This window comes from Balaenoptera musculus, chromosome 3, assembly GCF_009873245.2.
Source record: "Balaenoptera musculus isolate JJ_BM4_2016_0621 chromosome 3, mBalMus1.pri.v3, whole genome shotgun sequence".
Classification (NCBI taxonomy): Eukaryota; Metazoa; Chordata; class Mammalia; order Artiodactyla; family Balaenopteridae; genus Balaenoptera; species Balaenoptera musculus.
The window spans coordinates 168,840,245-168,862,352 of record NC_045787.1 but is presented as its reverse complement, the minus strand read 5'-3'; the positions used below and the strand labels follow the sequence as shown (position 1 = coordinate 168,862,352).

The 22,108-nt window shown below is 63.9% G+C and overlaps 1 protein-coding gene across 1 annotated transcript; it reads right to left on the bottom strand.

Annotated features, from left to right (window-relative positions):
- Positions 1 to 1,930: 1,930 nt before the first annotated feature.
- GNA11 (G protein subunit alpha 11) lies at positions 1,931 to 20,184 on the bottom strand. The gene is made up of 7 exons (XM_036848043.1): positions 19,809 to 20,184; positions 9,039 to 9,223; positions 6,617 to 6,771; positions 6,072 to 6,200; positions 3,344 to 3,473; positions 3,106 to 3,259; positions 1,931 to 2,385 (listed from the first exon to the last, which is right to left on the bottom strand). The coding sequence occupies exons 1-7, from the start codon at positions 19,942 to 19,944 to the stop codon at positions 2,195 to 2,197; spliced, it is 1,080 nt and encodes a 359-aa protein (XP_036703938.1). The 5' UTR covers positions 19,945 to 20,184; the 3' UTR covers positions 1,931 to 2,194.
- Between the last annotated feature and the right edge of the window lie 1,924 nt (positions 20,185 to 22,108).

Sequence of the window (22,108 nt, the reverse complement as noted above, 5' to 3'; positions counted from 1 at the left end):
AGCGCGGCACATCGACCTGAAGTCAGGGGCCCTGGGGCCGCGGTCCCAGCTCAGGGCAGGAGGTACACCCCGGGCGGCTGAGCTGTGGCTCCCGTGAGCTCAGACCCCATCCTGAAGGTGCCAGGGCCCCGCAGGCCACACAGGAGTCAGGTGACACCCCGGGGGCCTCAGGGCCCCTCTGCTGCCCCCCGCCCCCGGCCAGTAACAGGAAATAAGCCACAGGGGGCCGAGTGTTTAGGAACAAAATTTATTCCAATTTAAAACAGAATTCATTTCAGGAGAAAGGTATGAAAAGTCTATTTCCATCACGTATCTCTGGATTAAGGGGTCAGGGCCCCGACACGCTGCCTGAACATGGACAGCTCCGGCCACAGGAGACTGGCACTGAGCCGACGGCGCCCGCCCCGCAGCCCGCACGGACAATACATGCATTTCAAATGACAAAAGGTTTAAAAACAGCATTTTTATATAATATTCTTTTTTAAATAGATTAAGGTTTAAATTGTCTGAAATCAGGACTGTTTAATATACAAGTACAAGCGGGCGAGGTCACCCCCGCCAGCCGGCACGGCCCCTCACGTCACTGGGGCGTTGGCACTCGGAGGACAGTTCTGCTGGGTGATGTGACACAGCGGTGGGGGGAGGCTGGCACTCGGGCAAGCGCCTTGGAGGCGAGCGGGCCAGGCAGGGAGGTTGGGCACGGCAGCCGGGCTTGCCCCGGGATCTTGGCACGCCGGCCCCTCTGGAAGTTAACACTCTAGATGCGCCACCCCACCGCCTCCCCCTCGAAGGCCTGCCCCGGCTCCCTGTGCGTTGTGGGCCCCCGGAAGCCCACCGCCAGCGGCACCACCGCCCCTGGCCGCACGTCAGGGCTATGGCACAAACCCCCGCAAGTGGACCCACGGCACCAGAGAGGGCCCTTCGGGTGGAGATGCCCGAGGAGAACACGCCGAGAAGCCTGCCCCCCACTCTGGGCCCCGCGTATCAGCCTCAGGAGGGAGGTGGGAGGCGGACGGACGGGGAAAAGGCTGGTGTGGGGCTGGTCTGACGTGTGCGCCGTTTCTCTACACGCCCTGGTCAAGGGCCGCCCTGAGCGCTCACTCGCAGGGCCCAGGTGTGCGGGGCAGGTACGGGGCGCCACCGGCAGGCCACTCCCGTCACGTTGGTGCAAGAAACCAACCACACAAAACCAACCACTGCAGTGCTCGGCCCACGCCACGTGAGACAGCCACTCCCTTCCCCCCAGAAACCAGCTCTCAGGCCCTCGGGGAGGCCCCCCTCAGTGCGTGGCCGTGGCCGTGGCCAGGCTGAGGACCCACCTCCAGCTGCCACGAGCCCCGACGGCTCGGCTCCGGGCAGAGTGCAGGGCGGTGGGCACCTCCCAGCCACCCATGGCCCTGCCAAGGCGACCCTCCCTCCCTCTCTGCCTCTCGGGGACAGACCTGAGAAAATTCTGAAAGAAGTCCCTACCCCACCCTCACTGTTTCCAAATTGGGTACAAAATGGAACAAAACAAACAGTGGCTCCCAGTCCAAGTGGGCCTCCTCGGGGTTGGGGGCCGGGCCCAGAACCCAGGAACGCTCCCGGCGGGAGCCCCAGAGAACCCCGACGCCCCGGCCCCCCGCGGCAGGCAGGGCTGTTGGACAGGGCCCCGGGGGCTGCGTTTTGTTTCCTCAAAAAAAAAAGAAAAAATGGTTAGGCACTTCCCAGGGTGGGCAGCGGGGGGCGCCACCCACCCCCACGTCTTGGAGTCCGGGGCAGAAACCCGGCAACAGTGGTGAGGGCGTCAATAACTTAAACAAGGAAGAAAGAGAAGTCCCAGCCTCTGCATCTCCACGCCTTCCGAGATCAGAAGAAACCAGGCCAACAGCCGTCCCCGGAGGCCGTGTCCCGCGCCGCTGGGGGCCAGGTCTCCTCTCTGCCCGTCTTCTGTGGGTTCTCTTTTTTTTCTTTTTCCTTTTTTGTTTTTTTTTTGTTTTTGTTTTTTTTTAGAAAAAAGCAAGCCACGCGTCAAGGCCAGAAAAAGGCGGCCTCTGCCACTGACAAAGATGAGAAGGTGCACGAGGTGTGTAGGAAGAAAGATGTACATCCCCTGATAATTGTGAAATAAAAACCATTTGTTTAAAAATATGAAAAACCCCCGACTCCTGGGGCAGACTGGCGACCAGCAGGCGGCTGGCAGGGGTCCGCGCGGTCACACCAGGTTGTACTCCTTCAGGTTGAGCTGCAGGATGGTGTCCTTGACAGCGGCGAAGACAAAGCGGATGTTCTCCGTGTCGGTGGCGCACGTGAAGTGGGAATAGATGATCTTGTCGCTGTCGGGGTTCAGGTCCACGAACATCTTCAGGATGAACTCCCGGGCGGCCTGCGCGTCCCGCTGTGGGCCTGGCGGAGGCGGGGGCGGGGGCGGGATGAGCGGAAGGAGCCGCGCAGCCCCCTCGCCCAGCAGCCCCTCACTCGGGCCCACCTGCCAGGCAGACCCGCCTCCCACCTGCCTCCACCTCCCTGGCTCCCGCCTCCCCTCCACCCCCCCGCCCCCGACTCAGGCACGTGTCCACAGCCCTGCTGCCCCCTGGCAGCCAGCCTCCTGCTCTGGCCCGCCACCCACCCCCCACCCCACCCCGGGTCTCCCGGCTCCTCGGGCAGCACCTCCGGGAGACGCCGGGGGGGGGGGGGAGTGGCGGAGCCCAGACTGCCCCCCAGGAGCGCCCCCGGGGGTTCTCCACGTGTGGGGGTGGGGACGGCAGGAGGAACTGGGGCTGAGCCGGAGGGGCAGGAGGGGTCCGGCTCACCCCGTATCCCCCGCGCCTCGCTCCTCCCAGTGCCCGGGCCCTGGGCGGGTGGGGACAGGCTGCCGGGCGGTGACCGCAGGGTGCCCCCTCCCACAGACGACGCTCCCCCGGGGGACACGAAGCTCTCCCCACCATCCAGGGCCCTGCGAGGCGCCCGCCAAGCTCCGGCCACACTAACTGCGCCGCGGCCTCCGTGCGGCCTGGGAAACACCGTCCTCGTGTCACTCCCGAGTCGCCAACTAGGCCACCGAGGCCCAGAGAGGGTGAGGGAGGCACTGGCGGCGCCCGAGACAGGCCGGTAGGGCGGGCTCACCGTCGAACTCGGGGAAGTAGTCCACCAGGTGGGAATGGAGGATCTTGTCCTCCAGCAGGTCCTTCTTGTTGAGGAAGAGGATGACGGACGAGTTCTGGAACCAGGGGTAGGTGACGATGGTCCGGAACAGCGCTTTGCTCTCCTCCATGCGGTTCTGCGGGGCAGGCAGCAGGTTGGCGGCAGGTTCCCCAAAAGGGCCTGTGGGCACCCCCCTCCCTGGGCCCAGCGAGGGCCTCACCTCGTTGTCCGACTCCACCAGCACTTGGTCGTACTCGCTGAGGGCCACGAGGAACATGATGGACGTCACGTTCTCAAAGCAGTGGATCCACTTCCTCCGCTCGGACCTCTGGCCCCCCACGTCCACCATCCTGCAGGGCGGGGGGCACGGGCTCAGCGCGGGGCTGCAGATGACACTGCCCACCCCCAGCACAGCCGCCTCTGCCAGAGCCATAAGCGACCCCTAAGGCATCAGAGCCACGAGGGCACCCTCAGTCACCTGTCAGAGCCAGCAAAGCCACAGTACCATTAAGCCAGGAGAATACAGCACAAGCAGGGGAGGGGGGACCCCCGAAACAGCCAGGCGCCTGCTTGCCGAGGGAGGGGCCCTGGCCTACAGGGGGCGCCGTGGAGCGTGTGAGGCACAGACCCCAGTGGGGCTGAGCCGGGCGACCTCGGATGTCCCACGTCTGGAAACCCGTCTCCCCTTGTTGGACACCACACGGCATCACCTATGAATCGCTGGAACCCACCCCAGCCACGGCGAGAGCAGGCTGCTTGTCCAGCGGGAGATGTCGGCACACAGATGCTGACACCAGGCGGGGCGGGGGGCGGGGACACGCTAAGGACGGCGCCCTGAGCATCACGACTGGTGACAGGTCCCCGCTTTCTACTTGTGAGTTTCTTAAGTTTTCTATGACGAGGAAACCCTCTACTTTTGAAGACGATGGCGAGAAAGAACAGCAGCCTGAGAAGGCAAGGGTCCCCAGGCCAGGCCCGTCTACAGCTGCTGGACAGTCAGGCAGCAGAGGCCAATCCGCCTGGCAGGGGTTTCGCAGAGGAGGTTCTAGCAAGCACAGGCGGATGGCGGACGTGTCAGGGTGACCGAGGGGACGGGAGGGGGGTGAGTGGACACCAGGCCCACGTGGGCCGCCGCAGCCAGTGTGGGGAGCGCCAGCGGGCCAACGGCGTCAGGGGCCACAGCCTTTCTGGAGCTGAGTCTCCCCAGTACAGCCGGGTGGGAACCTGGGCCCCCGGGGGGGGGGGGGGGTCAAGTCTCTGCAGGAGGTCCCGTGAGGGACCAGGCTCGGGCCTCACACATCAGGCCAATCGCACTGTCACCGGATGCTGTGTGAGCTCCGATCAAGATGGGGGCACAAGCTCCGTGCCCGGGCCCCCGGCCTGCCCTCCGTAAGCCCTCGACCAGACAAGGGGGGAGGTGGGCGAGGGGTGGGCTGGCCGAGGGACAGTGGTGGCAGAGGTGCAGGGCCACTCTGCAGTTCGGACAGCAGCAGAGCGCACACACAGGCTTGGGGGAGGGGCGGGAAGGGAAGGGGAGAGGCGTTCTGGACAGAGGGCACAGCAGCTGCGGAGGCCAAGGTAAGACCGTGTGAGGGGACCCCGGGACGTGGGGTCGGGCGGAAGGCCAGTGATAGCCCCGGCCTGTGCCCCACAGGCCTCTGAGGTCCCGGACCCCATCGAGAATCTGACCAAAAAAGAAGGAAACCAAAATGCTGAACTCTCACCAGAAAATGTACCATCAGGCATGTGCGGTGTGATGCCTACAACTCCTGAGGGTCCAAGGGCACCCCGGGGTCTCTGACAGGTGAGAAAGGATGGGGGGCCAGCTGGGGGCACCCAGACTCTCTCCCTCTCCCAGAAGCTTCTGCCTGAGAAGTGCGGGTCCCCGGGGACAGAGGTGGGTCTCGGGCCAGAGGGCACCTCAAGGCAAACCCAACAGACTCCCTGAACGCCCCCAGGGCTGGCGCTTCAAGGCAACAGGGCAGGACCTCCACCAGCAGCGCTGTCTCTGGGGCCCCTGGGGTGGGCTCGCCCAGCAGAAGGGACCCCATGCAGGGGCGGGGAGGGAAGGCTCGCAGCCAGAGGAGGAACCCCACCCCGGAGCCTGGGCCTCAGAGCCCTGGGCGAACCGTGTCCCCCAAAGTCAGTCCCCGTGGAACCTGGGGACACAGCCTGATCTGGAAGCGGGGTCACTGCAGATGGCACTAGTTAAGACAGGGTCACTCCAGAGCAGGAGCCCTGAATCCAGTGATCGGTGGTGTCACCATAAGAAGGAAACATGGGCACAGACCCAGGGAGGGGCTGTGTGATGACGGACGCAGAGATGGAGCAAGGCTTTTAAAAGCCAAGGGACGCCGCGGGCTGCAAGCACCGCCAGAACTGGGAGGGACGGGACAGCTTCCCCTCACGCCCTCAGGAGGACCCAGACCTGCCGATACCTTGACCTCGGAGCTAGGAGAAGATACATTTCTGTGATTTTAGGCTGCCCATCTGTGGTCATTTGTTACGGCTGCCCTGGGAGACACACTTGGCCTTGCCACCTGGCAGCTCTGGACAAGCTGTGACCTCGCGGGGTGGCGGGGCCCATCCTCGGGGACGGCCCTGAGTCCACTCTGGCCGCATGGCCTTCGGAACTGGGCCGCAGAGGGGCCTGGAGCCACCTTCCCCTGGGGCCCTCAGGCTCCTCCACCGTCCGCCCGGAGCACCCCTGCTCTGGCCTGGGCTCCAGACCACCCGCCCGCCCACCCGCAAGCACCGGCACCCTCCCCCCATCTGGGGCCCATGCGGAGCCCGCACGAGGAGGCCGTCGCCCCCGGGCCGCCTCCATTCAGCCCCGCCAGCGCCACCGGGGCCTGACTCACTCGGAAACCTGGTGACAGCCACGGACAAGGACCCGCTCTCGCTGCCCCACACCGGGGGCTTGGGGCCGGGGCTGGGGGCACAGGTACCTGAAGATGATGTTCTCCAGGTCGAAGGGGTACTCGATGATGCCAGTGGTGGGCACGCGCACTCGCAGCACGTCCTGCTGGGTGGGCAGGTAGCCCGAGGTGGCGATGCGGTCCACATCAGTCAGGTAGCTGCAACACAGCAGGCAGGACCGCTCAAGCCAGCCCACGAGGGGCCTCCCGGCCATCCCAGGTCTCCTGAGCGCTGGGAGGGGCCCAAGCAGCCCAAGTACTTGGGACGAGAACGGACAGGGACGAAATGAGGCCGCAGGGAACACCTGGGACAGAACCCCACCCCAGCTCTGAGGGACGGCTCTCCAGGGATGGGGATGGCGCCGGGGTTCCGAAGAGAGGCTGTGGGCTAGAGGGGTGGCTTTTCACAACCAAACCTGTCACTTTGGAATAGTTTTAGAGACACAGAAAAGGGGCAGAGAGACAACAGAAAATCCCCGCAGACACTCGCCTCCCTGTAGGGAAATCGCCCCGTCACGGCTAACGAGGCGCCGTGCAGACCCTCCTCCGCCCAGGCCCGGCCCGGCCCCACTCACTACTTGGCGGAGTCCGAGAGCTGGTACTCCCGCCGGCGGTCGTAGCACTCCTGGATGCCGGGGTCGTTCCACAGGGTCTTGATGGCACTCACGTACCGGTGCTCGAAGGTGGTCACCTTCTCCACGTCCACCTCCCGGATCAGGAGCGCGTTGGCCTGCGGGGGGAGGGGCAGGCCCGGGGACGCTCAGCGCCAGCACCTGGCAACCGACTCGGAACCACTGACTCCCGTTTCCCATGAACACGCGTCAGAACGACGCAAGGGCGACCAGCAGCGATCGCCCCCCAGTGCCAGGCCCCCAAAGGAAAATGCAGATGGAGGCAGCTCCCGGGAGCAGGGCCCACCCGGCCGCCAGGCACCTTGGACAGAGGACAGAGGAACAAACACCCCCGGCTGCCCCCGTGTTCCCATGCTGCAGGTGAGGAAACCGAGGCAAAGAGAGCCGCTGTGACCTAAGAAGAACCTGCCCCCCGATTCTAAGCACACAGCTCCTGAAACCCTCGGGATCTCTGAAGGCATAGGTCCTCCCGTGTGCAGCCTGGGATGGGGTCTAGGGACCAGAGCAATCCACCAGGAAGGGGAGGCTGAGCTAATCACAACAGTCCAGTGGTCCAATGACTCACGCCCCTGGGACGGAGGCTCCACACAGACCCTGGACCACAGGGCTCGGAGACCCACTGCTAAAGAGCCTCGCTGAGACACACCACCCCAGAGATCCACACACGCGCACGCACACACCTACACACCTACACACACACACAACGCCGGGGGCAGAAGGCTCCCAGGAGACCCCTGTCTCTCCTCCAGCCTGCTCCACATGCCTGCACTCGGGATGGTCCCACCCACACGGCTGAGGGACTGGGGAGGGGACACAGCTGGGCAGAACCGCAAACAAGGAACGCGGGGGCCCCAGCCCAGGCTCTGGAACCCACCGGTCGCCTCCCAGGGATGCTCTCCCGCCCCAGCCCCTGCACAACCGCGTCCTTCAGCCCCACCTCACCCTCCCGGCCTCCCAATCCGGGCCTGGAGAAGCAGACACCAGCCCCAGAAAACCCCCCTGACTGCGGATGCATGTAGGCCAGGGACCTACATGTCTGTTTCTACGGCCACGCTGTCCCTGCTGCTGCAGCAAAAGCCGCCACGGATGACGTGTAAGCGAGTGGGCGTGGCCTGTGCCAGCAAAGCTGCACCTACAGAGACAGGCCTTAGTCTGCCAATCCCTGTTCCAGATGCCTCTGGACTTCCACGGTTAAAGTGGGGCCTGGCCTCTGAGGGGCCTCGGCTGCGAGCAATCCTACGAACCAGAGGGTGAGAGGCGCTCCAGCAGGCCCTACGTGCTCAGCCCCACAGCCAGGCTGGCCGGGCCCCAGACACAGTGCTGGGCCCTGTAGGGTCCCTGATGACCCGTGAACCGGGCATCAAGGCAGGAGGACGCCAATATCAGAAATCTGGTTGACTGCCCCTCTTAAGCCTCAAAGTAAACAGATTAATTTAAACCCCATTGGACATACATGGTCCAATACATGGTGCCACGTGCCAGCCCAGGCAAACTGCTGGAGTTGAAAGAGAAGTCCCCGAAAACAGATCCACAAAAGCAAAGCCAAGGGAAGCCGCCAGAGAGAGCCCCCTGGTGCACGGCCAGGGCAACGCCGCTCGGACAGCAGGCAGGCAGCCCCTCTGGAAGGCAGATGGAGAGTTACCCTGGACTTCGCACCTCCACTGCTGGGGACGCGCCCGGGAGAAACCAGGACAGGCGTGCAAACAAAAACCTGCACACGAATGTTCCAGCAGCATGTCCGCGAGAGCCAGAAGAGTGGAAACAACCATGTGTCCCTTGATGGATGATGGACAATGGACAATGTGTCCCTCCACACACTGAACATCACTCAGCCACAAAGAGGAGAGAAGCCCTGACACTCGCTGCAACATGGACAGACCTTGAGACCACGATGCTCAGTTAGAGAAGCCAGACACAGGACACGCAGCATGTGATTCCACTGATGGGAAACGTCCAGAACAGGCAGATCCACAGAGACAGGGAGTGGGTTCCTGGTTGGCAGGGGCTGGGTTAGGGGTAGGGGAGGTGACTGCCAGTGGGGACGGGGTTTCTTTCTGGAGTGATGAGAATGTTATGGAATTAGAGGCAATGGTTGCACAACTCTGTGAATATGTTAAAAATGAGTGAGTTGCATACTTTAAATGGGGAACTTGGTATATAAATTTTCTCAATAAAGCTGTTACTGAAGAAAATAAGAGAATGTGCCACCACCCGGGGTCACAGAGGGCCTGATACAGTGCGTGCAGTGCCTGGTAGGACGCTGGCCCTCAGAGGGGGCCAGGACCCACTCCGCCAACTGTAGGACGGGGCTGCGAACAGCTGCCAGACGCCCAGCCGTGCCCAGCGCTCCCACCCGGGGCCTCACCTTGTTCTGCTCGTACTTGTAGAGGATCTTCAGGGTCTCCATGGCCCGGATCATGGCCTGCATGGCGGTGAAGATGTTCTGGTACACCAGCTTCGTGAAGCCCCGCTTGTCCTCCTCCGAGTAGCCCGCCCCGTGGATGATGCGCATCTGCTTGATGAACGTGCTCTTCCCGCTCTCGCCCGTGCCTGCAAATGGCCCAGTGAGACCCAGCGGGACCGGACCCACGACCCGAGCCGTGGGCTCACCGCGCCCTGCACACGAGAAGCCCCGCCCACGCGGAGTCCCGCCCACGAGGCTCGAGGTGGGGATGCGCCTGGCCAGCCGCTGCTGCCCGGACAACAGGGCGGGCCGCGTCCTCCCACGCACACCCTGTCTACAGGGGGAGCCGAGGCTCGGAGGAGGTCGGGACAACAACGTGGGCAGGTACGGGAGGGGAGCAGCCGCGGCACCTGCAGCAACTCGGGTCTGAATTCAGCTCTGGCCGCAGCCGAGGAACTGGAGGCCGGGAGCAGTGAAGTATCTCCCCCAGATGCCGCCACCCCCTTAACTGGTCACGTGACGAGCTCCCTTGTCCCACACGCCCTCGTGTGACAACATCCTGCCGACCCCCGGCTTCCGATCAGAACAGCTTTCCTTCAGGGAACGAATTTGGCATCTGCGTCGAGGCCACGCTGGGCCTTCGTAGGGCACCGGGCCGTGCCCCCCACGGTCCCCAGCAGCCCCTGAACCTGTAACTCACCCAACCTCACGCCACCCCGAGACCGAGCGTGACCCTGGCGCTTGAACAGCCCCAAGGCCCACGTCCTTGTCAGCCCAGAGGCCCGGCGGGCGCCCCGGGGCCCCTCCCCTCTCTGTCCCAAAGCCCTCCAGGTGTCGGGTGTCAAGGCCCCACCTCAGAGAAGGGCACACGGAGGCTCTGTCTCTGGGATCAAGGGATCAGAGCAGAAACCCCTGAACGGGGCCACGTGGCCGCCGCGTCCTCCTACGGCGCTAAGCTGCGCCGTGTGCCGGCCGGCCAGCCCCACCCGGCACCAGCGCTGTGGCGGGAGGGAGGGCTCCTCTCCTGCTCCAGCCTCTCACCGCCCTGTCACCCTCTAAGCGGCAAACCCGTCTCCCCACTTTTGTTCACCTCCACACGCAGGGACTGCAATTTAGTGGCTTTAACGTGCCCACGAATCTCTGGGATGTTTTCCACGCAGAGGGGGAGCCTGACCCCTCCTGGAGGGCGGGCTGGACTCAGTGCCTCCCTTCCAACCAAAAGAATCTGACCAAGGATGGCCTGTCACATCCAAGACGAGTCACGGGGCTCCCCATCCTCTCTAGGACTTTCACGGGGGCCGGGGGGCAGCGCCATGCATGAGGGCCCATGTGGACAGGAGCCACGTGAGGGGCCGCCCTGGAAGCGGCTTCTCCGGCCCAGTCGGGGCTTCAGATAAGGCAGTCCCGGCTAACACGTGCTCTACAACCTCCTAAGGGACCCCGACCCAGAACCCCCAAGACTCCTGACCCTCAGAATCTGCCTGTGTGTTATTTTCAGCTACTAAGTTACAGGGTGGTTTTATTGCACAGCAGGAGAGAACTTCTACAGCCTACGGATGCACGGCCTCAAACCCCTACTTGATAACCAACACAGGTCCCCACTCACCCATGCACCGAAGCCCCCAGGCCCCCTTGTGGGGACTCAGAACCCCCCAGACTCGCCCCAGCCTGCCTGTCAAGGCTCATCCTCCCCACCCTGTCTCGGAGTCACCTGCGTCCCCCACCCGAACGAAGGGGCCTGAGGTGCGTCCTGCCCTGCAGGCCGTCCGGCTCACAGCCACCAGTGCCGTGGGCGCAGGGCAGGCAGCCCCCCTCTGCGCTGGGACCCATCACCGCTGCCTTTCGGGGGGTCTCTCAGGCATCTGCTGCCCGCCTCCTTGCCCGGGAGCTCCCAGAGAAGACATGGGTTCCGAGCGGCCTGCAGTGACCACACCATCCTGCAGCAGGAGGCCCTCCGCCCGCGTCTGAGTAACTGACCACGGGTGCCCGAGCCCACCTGGGGAGACAGAGCAGGGGCCTCACTGCAGCTGCCCCTTTCTAGGACCTCCATCAAGGCCCTGGGTCCTTTCACGAATAAAAGAATACGACTCTGGTTCTGTCACCGAGTGGTAACTACCCCGATGCCACCTCCCATCCCACCGCTGCCACAACATCAACCAGAGGCCAGGCGCCCACTCCCACCAAGGCCCCACCCCAGCTCTGAGGCAGGAGGGGCGAGGACCCCATGTGACCCCACACCTCCCTGAGGGGTCCATGCACTCCTCCCTCGTTGCAGGGGGCGGGGTGGGGGAGGGGAGGTGACACACAGGAATGCCATGCCCTGTGCGGTTTCCTCTGGACCAGGGTCCCCGCAGCACTGCTGACACTGGGGCCGTCCCGGGCACTGTGGGGTGTTGAGCAGCACCCCTGGCCCCGCCCCCTCGATGCCAGGATCCCCTCAGTGTGACACACAGACATCCCCAGACATTGCCCGGTGTCCTCTGGGGGCAGGACCACCCAGGTGAGAACCCCTGTCTTTGACACTATGCTACTGTAAAAAGATACGTGCCCTGCTGGTGTTTGGAAGGGCCTCTCACCGGAAACATCAGACCAGTGGCCACTAAAGCCCGACCCCCTGCAGCCACAGGTCAGCTGAGGTGGAGACGGGCAGCCACTCAGGCCCCGGGGCGCTGCCCCTTGTGTCCACCCCCCTGAACTGCAGGACCGGCAAGCGAGCTGCACAAGCGCAAGGGCGCGGGGAGACCCAGAGAGAGCCTGCTGACTTCAGACCACAGCCAGCGTCTCCAAAACGGGTGCGAAAAGGACAGGCAGCCCCCCCAGAGCTCCCCAGAGGCAGCGCAGGGCACCGAGGGTCTCACACACGTGCACGCGCCCGTGCCAACAGCCAGGGGACAGCGGGTGTTCGCGGAGGAGCCGTGATCGCCGGCCAGAGAGTGGCCGAGGGACAACGGGGGACGCCCCGGTGCCCAACACAGACGACGCAGCTGGGACACGCCCCGAAAACCAAGAAATGGAAGACGGACCCCTCAGAAGCCGGAAACGCAACTGGCCCTGGAGACGTCGGGGGTCCTGGACGAGGCGCGTGGCCCGAACCCCGCCGGGGGCAGAGGAGCCGCTGCGAAGACAGCACCGTGATCAAGTCCAGGAGCAAAAGGCACCAGTGAGGTGACGGGGCGGTGACGGGCCTCACGGGCAATCGTGTCACAAGCCACGTGTCAAGTCCTCACGTGCACCTCTGAAACCACACAACACGCGTGGCACTTAACGTCTCAATAAAGCTGGGGGAGAACGCGGCAAAAGGGACACCCTGGGGACAGTGCGGCCCAGGAGGTGGGACGGTCAGTGACCCTGCCCGGGCCATGCCGCCTTGCCAGGAAGGACAGAGAAAGGAGGGTGTGGAGGTGGCGGCTACAGAGGCCAGGCCCCCAGAGGAAAGCCCCACCAAGCCGCATGTCGAGGGTGGCGTGTCACCTGTGCTCAGGGCCAACAGCGACTGAGTGACAGGTGCCAGTCCCCGCAGGCGCCTCCCAGCAGAGCTGTGGGTGGAAGGCCGGAGCCGCGGGCCCTGGGCTCTGGAACCGGCAGGCCCAGCTGGCCGGAGCTCGGCCACCACTGGCCAGGGAGGGAGGGAGGAAAAGCTCCAGGGGACGCAGAGCCGCCACAGCGTCCTCTCCAGGTGCCCACCCCCTGGCCCAACTCAGCCCACATGCTGCCGGCACCCAGTGCCGGGAGCTGGGACCCGGGCCCCCCAACACGCCCAAGCCAACAGCCACCTGTTCAGAGAAGTCTCGCGGTGCGAGGCCCACCTGGACCTCACGACCAGGCCCATCTGCTGTGGCCGCCGCCCGGGGGTCCCTGGCAGCTACAGCTCATCCTGCCTGGCCCTCAGTCAGTTCCCCCTGAAGATCCGGTCACAGGGACTTCCCTGGTGGAAGACTCCGCGCTCCCAATGCAGGGGGCCCAGGTTCGATCCCTGGTCGGGGAACTAGATCCCACATGCATGCCGCAACTAAGAGTTCACATGTCACAACCAAGGGTTCGCATGCCACAACCAAGAGTTCGCATGCTGCAACTAAGAGTTCGCATGCCACAACTAAGGAGCCCGGGAGCCGCAACTAAGGAGCCCACATGCTGCAACTAAGGAGCCCGCAAGCCGCAACTGAGACCCAGCGCAACCAAATAAATATTTATTAAACAAAAACCTTCAACAGCTGCCCACCAGGGAGAAGAGCAAGGCCCCCCTCAAGCAAGACCGTGTGAGACCCCGTGACAGGCCTCATTCTAGCCACGCACCTACACAGGTGCAGAGGGCACCTACTGCCACACCCCCTCCCAGCGAGGACGCCGAGTGGCCCCAGGTCCTGGCTGCACTCAGACCCCGGGCTCGTGTCTGTGGGTCACCTGGCCCCCGCTGTCCCCCACAACGCGACCAGCCCAACCTCGCACGAGGACAGCCATGGCACTGCGGCCCGGGGCCGGCGCGCCACACCACTGTTCACGTCGCCCACGCATCGGGCCCTTCCCCTCCCGAACGCCACCCCAACTCCCTGCACAGAAACGCAAACTCACGTTTTCCAGGAAGGGCCCCAGCGCCCCCCGCACCCCACCTGCTCCTGGCCTGCTGCTCTCGTCTGTCCCTGCTGGGAGCCAGCTCCCCGAGGGCGGGGCTCTGCCAGCAGCCTCACACCCAGCCCCAGCACAGGCCCGGCCCACAGAAGGCACCGCACACATTTTTCCCGAATGAACCAAATGAACTCGTCCCCAATCCACAGTCCCGGTTCTGTCACGTGTCCCCCTCGGGTCCTCTGCATCCCCTGTCCTAACTCCAAGAATGGGGGCCCCTGGGGGCACGACCCAGGTGAGGGGTCCTGCCCCTGGGGGCCTGGCAGGGGCCAGACAGCACAGCGGGGCCGGGAGCCTGCAGGACAATCTCTGGGCATGCTCAGTGGCATCACCAGCCGCCCAACCGAGACTAACTGGAGAAGAGGAAGGAGAAGAGCAGCCCCATCCCTGCGACAGAGGGAGAAAGCTGCCGTCTCACCTGCACGGTCGGCCAAGATCTAGGACCGCAGACCGGGAGGAATTAAGTCTGAGCCCGGGCAGCCACTCCTCAAATGTGGGAGAGAAGAGGGGCAGGGAAAGGGCCTGGAGGGCAGGAAGGATGGTGCTGGTCCGACATCATCCCAGTGGGACTCAAGGTGTGCAGCATCCGTGACCCCCGGGGCAAGTGGCCGCGATCTAGCAAGAGAACACTAGCGTCAGAAGCTGAGGTTCAGGGCTGCCACCCGGCCATCCCTAATTCTAGAATGTGACAGTGAAGCCAGGAACCCCAGGACCACAGGAGGCCCAGGCGAGAGCACTGCCGGGGATCTGGGCTCCTGGAAACAGCCCGGAAATCCAACTCAGTCCCGAGCTGTGTCAACAGGTCCAAGATCAAAGAGGCATGGCGACCTTCTGCTGGGGGACAGAGAAAGTGCAAACCCCTCATGCAGCCAAGGAAGGCAACTGCACGCTCCCCTAACCCCCGCTCATCCATTCATTCAGTGGTACCTCTATCACCCTACCTCCTGCTGGACAAGTAAAGGAGCTGAGGCACAGAGAGGTCAAGCAGCTTCGCTGAGGTCACACAGCCAGTAACTGTCAGACCTCAACAGGCTCAGGTCTTCGGGCTTCACGTCTGTCCGTCTCTCCGTGGTCCACAGTCACCGCCACCCAGGGAAGTGAGCGAATGTGAGAGCACGGGGGGAGCTCTCCTGGGCCAGCCACGGGCCTTTTAGAGATACTGCAGCAGCGGGCGCCAGCCTGGACAGGGGCCAGGAGGGAGGACAACAGGGCGGACCTCGGGACTCATCCCTTCATCTGACCTCCACACCGTGGCCGCTAAGTCAGCAGGTCCAGCGTCCCCTGCCCAGGTGACTCCAGGCGCAGACACTGGTCCCCTGGGCCAGCCCCCCTCTTGTCCCACGTGCCAGGTCCTAGTGCAGCCCCTCCTGAAGCCTAACGCTCAGGAGTCGGGGAGACTGGTATGAGCCCCAGTCCCGCCCAACCCTGCCGTGCAGCCCCGCTGCCCGGCCTGGGGGACGGGAAAGCCCCCACCCACTTGTCGAGGCTCAGCAGAGAGGACCAATGGGGCAGAGACGGGGCGAGCCGCCTCTGTGGGGGGGTCTGACCTTCCAGCTCTGGGCCAACCGAGGTCCGTAAGCAAACCTCCTTGGCAGGCGCTGGGATCAGATCAGGGAACGAGAGGCTCAGCCCTGAGGGCCAAGCTCCGGACACCCCACCGCAAGACAGGGAGGTCCCCGCTTGGCCGCAGAGGGACTGCCAGCCAGCGCGATACCGTAAATAAAGACAAGGGCACAGACGGCGCTCCCCAGTTTGACATGCGTCGCCCCCACTGACCCTCCCACAGTCCGGGAGTTGGGGGACGCTCTCCTTCCACAGCAGGGAAACCCGAGGCTCAGGACGCACGGGGACCAAAACCCCACCACACTCTCCAGCTCGGTCCTGGCGGGACCCACCTCCCAGTGCTGCCCGGGCAGCCTGTCAACCCGGGTAAAGCCCCCCGTAGGGAGAGCCGTGACCACAGGAGGGCACAGTGCCTCGCAGGCGTCGCGGCCTTCCCCCCAACAGCACTGCAGGCAGGGAGCCGAGGCTGCGCTCGCTCTGGAGCGCCCCCAAGCCCACTCACGAGGCCTCGGGAGGGTGGTAGCTGCGAGCTGTGCCCCTAAGTCCCTGCCTGTCCACGCATCACAGCAGAGGGCTACCGGCAGTGGCAACGGGCCCCGGAGCAGGGAGCCTCACATCCAGGCGGGATGTGAGGATGTCCTAAGTCGGGGCGCCCGGTCACCCCCATTCCACCTGCTTGAGAGAACTGCGTTCAGTTAGCCAATCAAAGCCACTCAGCAAACATCTCAGGCCTGCAGGGCTCTGTGCTGGGCCGTGGGGTGGCAGGGCCTGGCCTGGAGGGGGGATGTGGTGCGGAAAACGAGGGGGAGACACCTTGGTAGTGACCGGCCAGGTGCCCCACGCCCGGGCTGAGGGCAGAGACTGCGGCCACCCGGGAGCAGGGGGCCGGGGCGCATTGGCACAAACTCCCCAGCCAGCAAGCCTGCGGCCTGGGGCCCGGTTCTGAGAGCAGCTGGAGGTCCGCCAAAACATAACCCCGCACGCGGGTGCCCCGCAGCCCGTGCAGATGCCCCAATCCCGTCCACGGACACTGGGCTGACAGGCCCCGCGGCTACTGTCCTGATGGGAGAGGAGCGCCCGATGGGGCCCAGAGATGGCCGTTCCCCCTGCGTGCGGCCCAGCTCCCAGCTCCGCACACCCGGCCTGGCCCGGCCCAGACCAGACCCGCCCACCCAGGGCTGGACTTTGCCCCCAAGGCCCTCCGAGGCAGAGGGGGGACAAACGGGCTCCCGTCCCTCCTGCCAGGGGTCCCCACTCAGCTCCTTCTGCAGCCGCTCCAAACTCCCAGCCCAGGAGCAGCAGTGACTGCGACCTGTTCTCGAGCCGCAGGGTGAAGGGCTCCACCACAAAAATCAGAAAGCGAAACCTTTTGTGGTTAAACATCCAAGGCTCTCAGGCAGCGACCAGCGCAGCTCAGCCGAGGCCGGGAAGCATCTGTGCACACGGAGTCCGGAGCCCAGGGACACGCCTGGCGAGGCCGTGCTCGGGCCCAAGGGGAGGGAGATTCCCACTGGCCCGGCGCACAGGACACCGAGGGAGAGGGGCTCTGAGAGCAAGCCTGGGCTCCTGCACCTCCAGGGATGGCGCCCACCCTTTCAACGACACAAAATTTCATCTAACTTTTAAGCCCATAAGATTCATCCTGGGGTGGGCCGCTAGGGGTGGGCCGCTAGGGGTGGCCCGGGGGCCCCAGGCGCTTCCAGCTCTCGGGGTCTGCGGGGAACAGGCAGGGCCACCGCCAGGAGCCACGGCCACGTTCCACTCTCGCCTCCAAGCAGGGCAGGCGCACCCTTCCCGCAGGGGCCACCACACCCCAGGCCGGATTCCGACCCTTTCCACCGCCCTCGGGGCCGCAGCAGGCAGGACAGGAAGCCTGCGGAACTGACCGCCCTGCTTTATTTAGAAATCCCGGAGCCGCTCAGCTCCCGGAACGGCGCTTCCTGCTGTAGGCCTCGGTTCTCAAGGGGAAACCTGTCCCAAGGAACGGACGAGGGGCCTCCTCGGTGGTTCTCCGCTGAGTGGCAGAAACGCAGGGGCAGGGGACAGCACCTGCACCCAGGAGGGATCACGGGAGGCAGAAGCCGGCGGGCCTGCCCGGGACCCCCACAGGCGCTCCTAACTGAGCCTGGGGGTCCTCTTCCGTAAAGTGGGGACCCCAGTGTATCCCCTGCAGGGACGCTCACTACCCCCATTCCCCACCACAGACGACTGTCAACAAGGACGTGGCCTGGAGTAACAGGACCAACAAAACCGAACACACCTATCACACATGTTCGTAGATGTGTTGCGTGTTGACGGCACACACATATGTGGCTTTGGACCGTAGTAACAAAAGCATTCACCTTTTAAGCACACACAAAACATCTGACAAAACAACCTAACACTGATCACATACCGGCTCTGCAACACGCATTTTACACTGTGTACTGACACGGGGCAAGGGTGATTCTGATAACACAAACGGGGGTGATTCTGCCCCCGGGGGACACTGGGCCACACCTGGGGATGTCTGTGGTTCTCATGACTGGGGGTGCACCCGGCATGGAGTGGGTGGGGCAGGGATGTTGCTCGGCACCCCCCGGCCCCCAGCATGTCCCCTGGGCCTCAGCCTGGCATTCATAGCCGCCCTCCTGGTGTCATAAACCTTCACCTTGGACCCACAAGCTCTCGTCTTCCTATCTGCCCCCATGCCTAGGACTTAACAGCTTCCCAGGGAGGTGCAGACTCCCTGTCCTGCAAGCCGGCAGGGGGAGGGGGGGGACCTCAGACCCAGGTGCTCCTGCAGCCAACAGCCAGCACCCATGGCTGAGCGCTGGACACATCCAGATCCCCTGCAAGGCTCCTCAGCCCCGGCCCAGGGAGACCAGAGACACACAACAAGGCTGCAGGAGCACAGGCCACCGACCTGTACCCCCGAACCCCACGTCAATCTGGAGCCTGGGGGCGCACAGGGCAGGCAGCAGGGGCGTGCAGAGGTTCATGCAGCCCCCAGCCCCCAGGCAAGGCCGACTGTCTGGTAACATTAACATGCTGGTAACTTCTCAACCCCCCTCTGAAAATAAAGTCTACCTCTGTTGGCAAAAGGCAGCCAGGGCCATGCTGTCCTCCCAGGTGCCACTGGGACCCCACTGCAAGTTTCCTCCAAACTTTACCGTTACTCTCTGCCTGTCTTTTCTGCAAAGATGGCCCGTTTTATAGCCTTTAGGTAAAGTGGAATGTTTGAAAAAAAAAAAACAGGGAAGGTATTTTAATCAAAGGGAGGACCCAGAGGGTCCCCACAGGTGGGAGAAGCGAGGCAGTCCCTCCAAGACCCACGGCCTCCAGCGACTCGCTGCCTCCGACCCTGCACCGTCCTGCAGGACCCCTCGGTGGCAGACCCCTCCTCCACCGGGGGCCCATCACAGCAGCATTTCCAGCCTTCCCCGCAGTGCAGGAATGCAGGAGAGCTCCGGAGAAGGCAGGGCAAGGGCAAACGACCTTCTTGCCTTTGACTGCAGAGGTAAGTCCTCCAACAGCCCTTATTTGGGGTGACAACAGCTTGCCGACTGCTGGGCCGACTGGCTCCGTGCAACAGGTGCGCAGTGGGGGAAACGGAGACTTGAACAGGAATCCTCTCCAGGAAGGGGAAGAGGACCCGGGAGACCCGGCTCCCGCTAGGACGTAAGGAGAGGGGCCGCACAGAGACGGTTGCTCCGTCAAGGCTCCACCCGCCCCGGCCCCAAGAAGAGAGGAAAGGCTGTCTTCTTCCCCACGGACTGCACTCCACTGGGGAGGGACATGGGTTTTCCAACTGGCCTCAGGGAACGGGGGCTGGAGGGGGACAGGCCCAGCCTGCAGGGAACAGGGCTCCACCTGGTGGGAAAAGTAGAGAAGGGATGCCAGAAGGCAAGGGGCGCGTCTTGTGGATTACATCGCAAAGGTCTGGCCCTGAATGGATGCTGGGGGCAGCGAGGGGGCACACCTGTTGGTGTGTGTGTTGGGGGCAGGGATGGAGGGCCAGCCCTGTGCAGGGAGGAGGCTTGTCTCCTGAGAAGGGGCAGAGGGCAGACCCTCGAGGGTTCTGGGGGCCCGAACGGGACAGCAGAAGCAGAAGCTGGCCCTGCAGGGATCAGGGGCTGGGCAGCAGAGGCACGGACTGATCCCAAAGGGTCCTGGGGACCCCGCCTGGACAGCAGAGACAGGGGCTGATCCTGAAGGAAACTGGGGCCTGATCTGGACAGTTGAGGCAGGCACTGACCCTGCAGGGGCTGGTGACCTGCCACAGCCAGCACAGGCGCGGGCAGATCCCGAGGGTCTGGGGCGCTGATGTGGACAGCAGAGGCAGGGCCTGGCCCCTCTGATGTCAGGGACTCAACCTAGACAGCACAGGCTGCAGAGATCGGGTGGCCCAGAGGTGGACAGCACAGGTAGGCAAGGGCTGACCCCGCGGGGGTCGAGCCCGCTCTGGACAGTACGCAGGGCCATGGCCAGCACGCAGGGCCGCCCCGCCCGCCCGCCCGGCACGCGCACCGCCGGCCCGAACCCCGCAGGCCCGGCCCCACTCACCGAGCAGCAGTAGCTTGAGCTCGCGCCGGGCGTCGCGCTTGTCCCGCCGCAGCTGTTTCTCGATCTCGGCGTTGATCCGCTTGGACTCCTTCACCTCATCGCTCAGGCAACACGCCATCATGGACTCCAGAGTCATCGTCCCGGCCCCGGCACCGGCCCCGGCCGCCCGCCGGCCGCCCCCGCCGCCGCCCACCGGCCGGCCCGGCCCTGGCCCCGAGCCGCCCCGGCCGCGCCCGCCCGGCCCTCGGCGCTCGGCCCCTGGGCCGGCGGTCCGCCTCGGCCGCCTGCAAGCGCCGGTCCCGTTCAGCCGCTGGTCCCTCCCGACCGCCCTCCACCCGCGCCGCCACAACCGCCGCCGCCGCCGCCGCCGCCAACCGCAGCCGCCGCGACCGAGCGACAGCGCCTCACAACCTAACCCGCGCGCGGACAGCGCCGACGGGCGGGCGGCGCGGCCAATGGGAGTGGGCGGCGGCCCGCGCGCCCGCCGAGGGGGCGGGACTAGAGGTCGGGCTGGGCGGGGCGTCGCGCGGGCGGGGCGGGGAGGGGCGAGGCGGGCGCGCCCGCGGGTTTGGTTGCGCCGACGTGGGAAGGGGGACGCGCAGCCGGGAGCCGGGCGGGGCCGCCCGGGATTGTGGGAATGCGGAGGACTCGGCAGGCTGGCTCGGCTGCGCTCGGCTCCGCTCGGCCCCGCTCGGCCCCGCTCGGCCCCGCTCGGCCCCGCTCGGCCCCGCTCGGCCCGGCGGCTCTGTGGGCCCCGGAGCGAGAAGCTCGGACCCACAGGTGCGGTCGCGAGGCTGAGCGACGCAGGCCCAACGCGAGACACTGGGGTACAAGCCCTCACGGCCTCCTGGGGCGCCCTGGCATTACCTGACCGGAAACGAACCTTCCTCTCCTCCGTTCTTGGAACAAACATTAATGGAACGCCTCCTGTATACCAGGCCTGGGCTTCGCATTAATGCAGAGCCTGCTATATGCCACGTATGTGACGAGCATTAATGGAGTACCTGCTGTATATCAGGCATGGATCAGCCATTAATGTAGTGCCTGCAGTATACCAGGCATGCACCAGCTTTTAATGTAGTGCCTACTGTGTAACCAAGCATTAATGCAGTACTTGGTATATACTGGGCAGGAAACACATTAGTGGAATGCCTACTGTAAACTGGGCATGGACCAGGCATTAATGCAACACTTGCTATATACCAGGCCTCGACCAGGCATTAGTGCAGTGCCTGCTATAATTCCAGGCAGGGAACAAGCATTAATGAAGCACCTACTATAAACCAAGTACTGCTGGGTTGATTTTATGGGAGCATAGCCACACCCATTCATTTAAGGAGCTTGGCTACTTTCACCCTGCACCGGCAGACCTGCATAGTTGCAACAGCCCTGAAATATTTACCATCTGGCCTCTTCCAGAAGGAGACCTAGAAGGAGGCCTAAACACAGGAATCGCCATGTGTTTTGAATGACGGAAAAAGAAAAAAGCCTGAAATGGAGACCCATTTCACAGATGAGGAAACTGAAGTGCCCTTATGCACAGTTCCCTGACGATGGCACTCCTCCCAGTCATGACATGGCCACAACACCCACCCCCTCTCCACCTGGCCCTGCCCAGATCCCATCACAAACCTTCCAAGCTGCACCTTGACACACTGTACTCACCTGTCTTGAGATAAGGGGAGAAGGGAGGGTCAAAGTCTCCATTTATTAGTTGATTGGGACTGAGGAAAGTTTTGTTTCTTGAGACACTCATCTTGGGGGCTTCCATCCCCACCCCAATTGGACACACAGCCGGAGCAGGGGCCGCTGGGGTCCCCCCACCAGTAGAGGAAAGCTCCACTTGAACAAAGAACCCACAACCAGGGAACCTGAACAAAAACATTGGTCTTGGCTCCAATGTCCCCTCCTCCAGGGGAGGTGGTCAGGCCAGGTGTTCCCTGAGCACCCCTTCTGATGACACCCACACCCCACCCCAGCACCACCCTGCTGGACTTCCCCAGGCCCTTTTCATGGGCCGAAATCATCTGCTTTCTTCCCTTACTGTCCTGTTCCCTCCCCACCATATTGTAGGGTATCTATGTCCTGATCACTGCTGCATCTAGACCCCAGCCTGGTACACAGTAAGTGCTCAGACACGCTGGCACCTGGGACCTGGGACCCTTTGCTGCAGTGCTTGCACCTGGAAAAACGTCTCCTCAGGCAACAAAATACAAAGAAACTATAAGGGGACTAAAATACGGTGTTGCACGCGCAGTTGGGGCAAATTATGGACAACAAGATACAAAAAGACCAAAAAA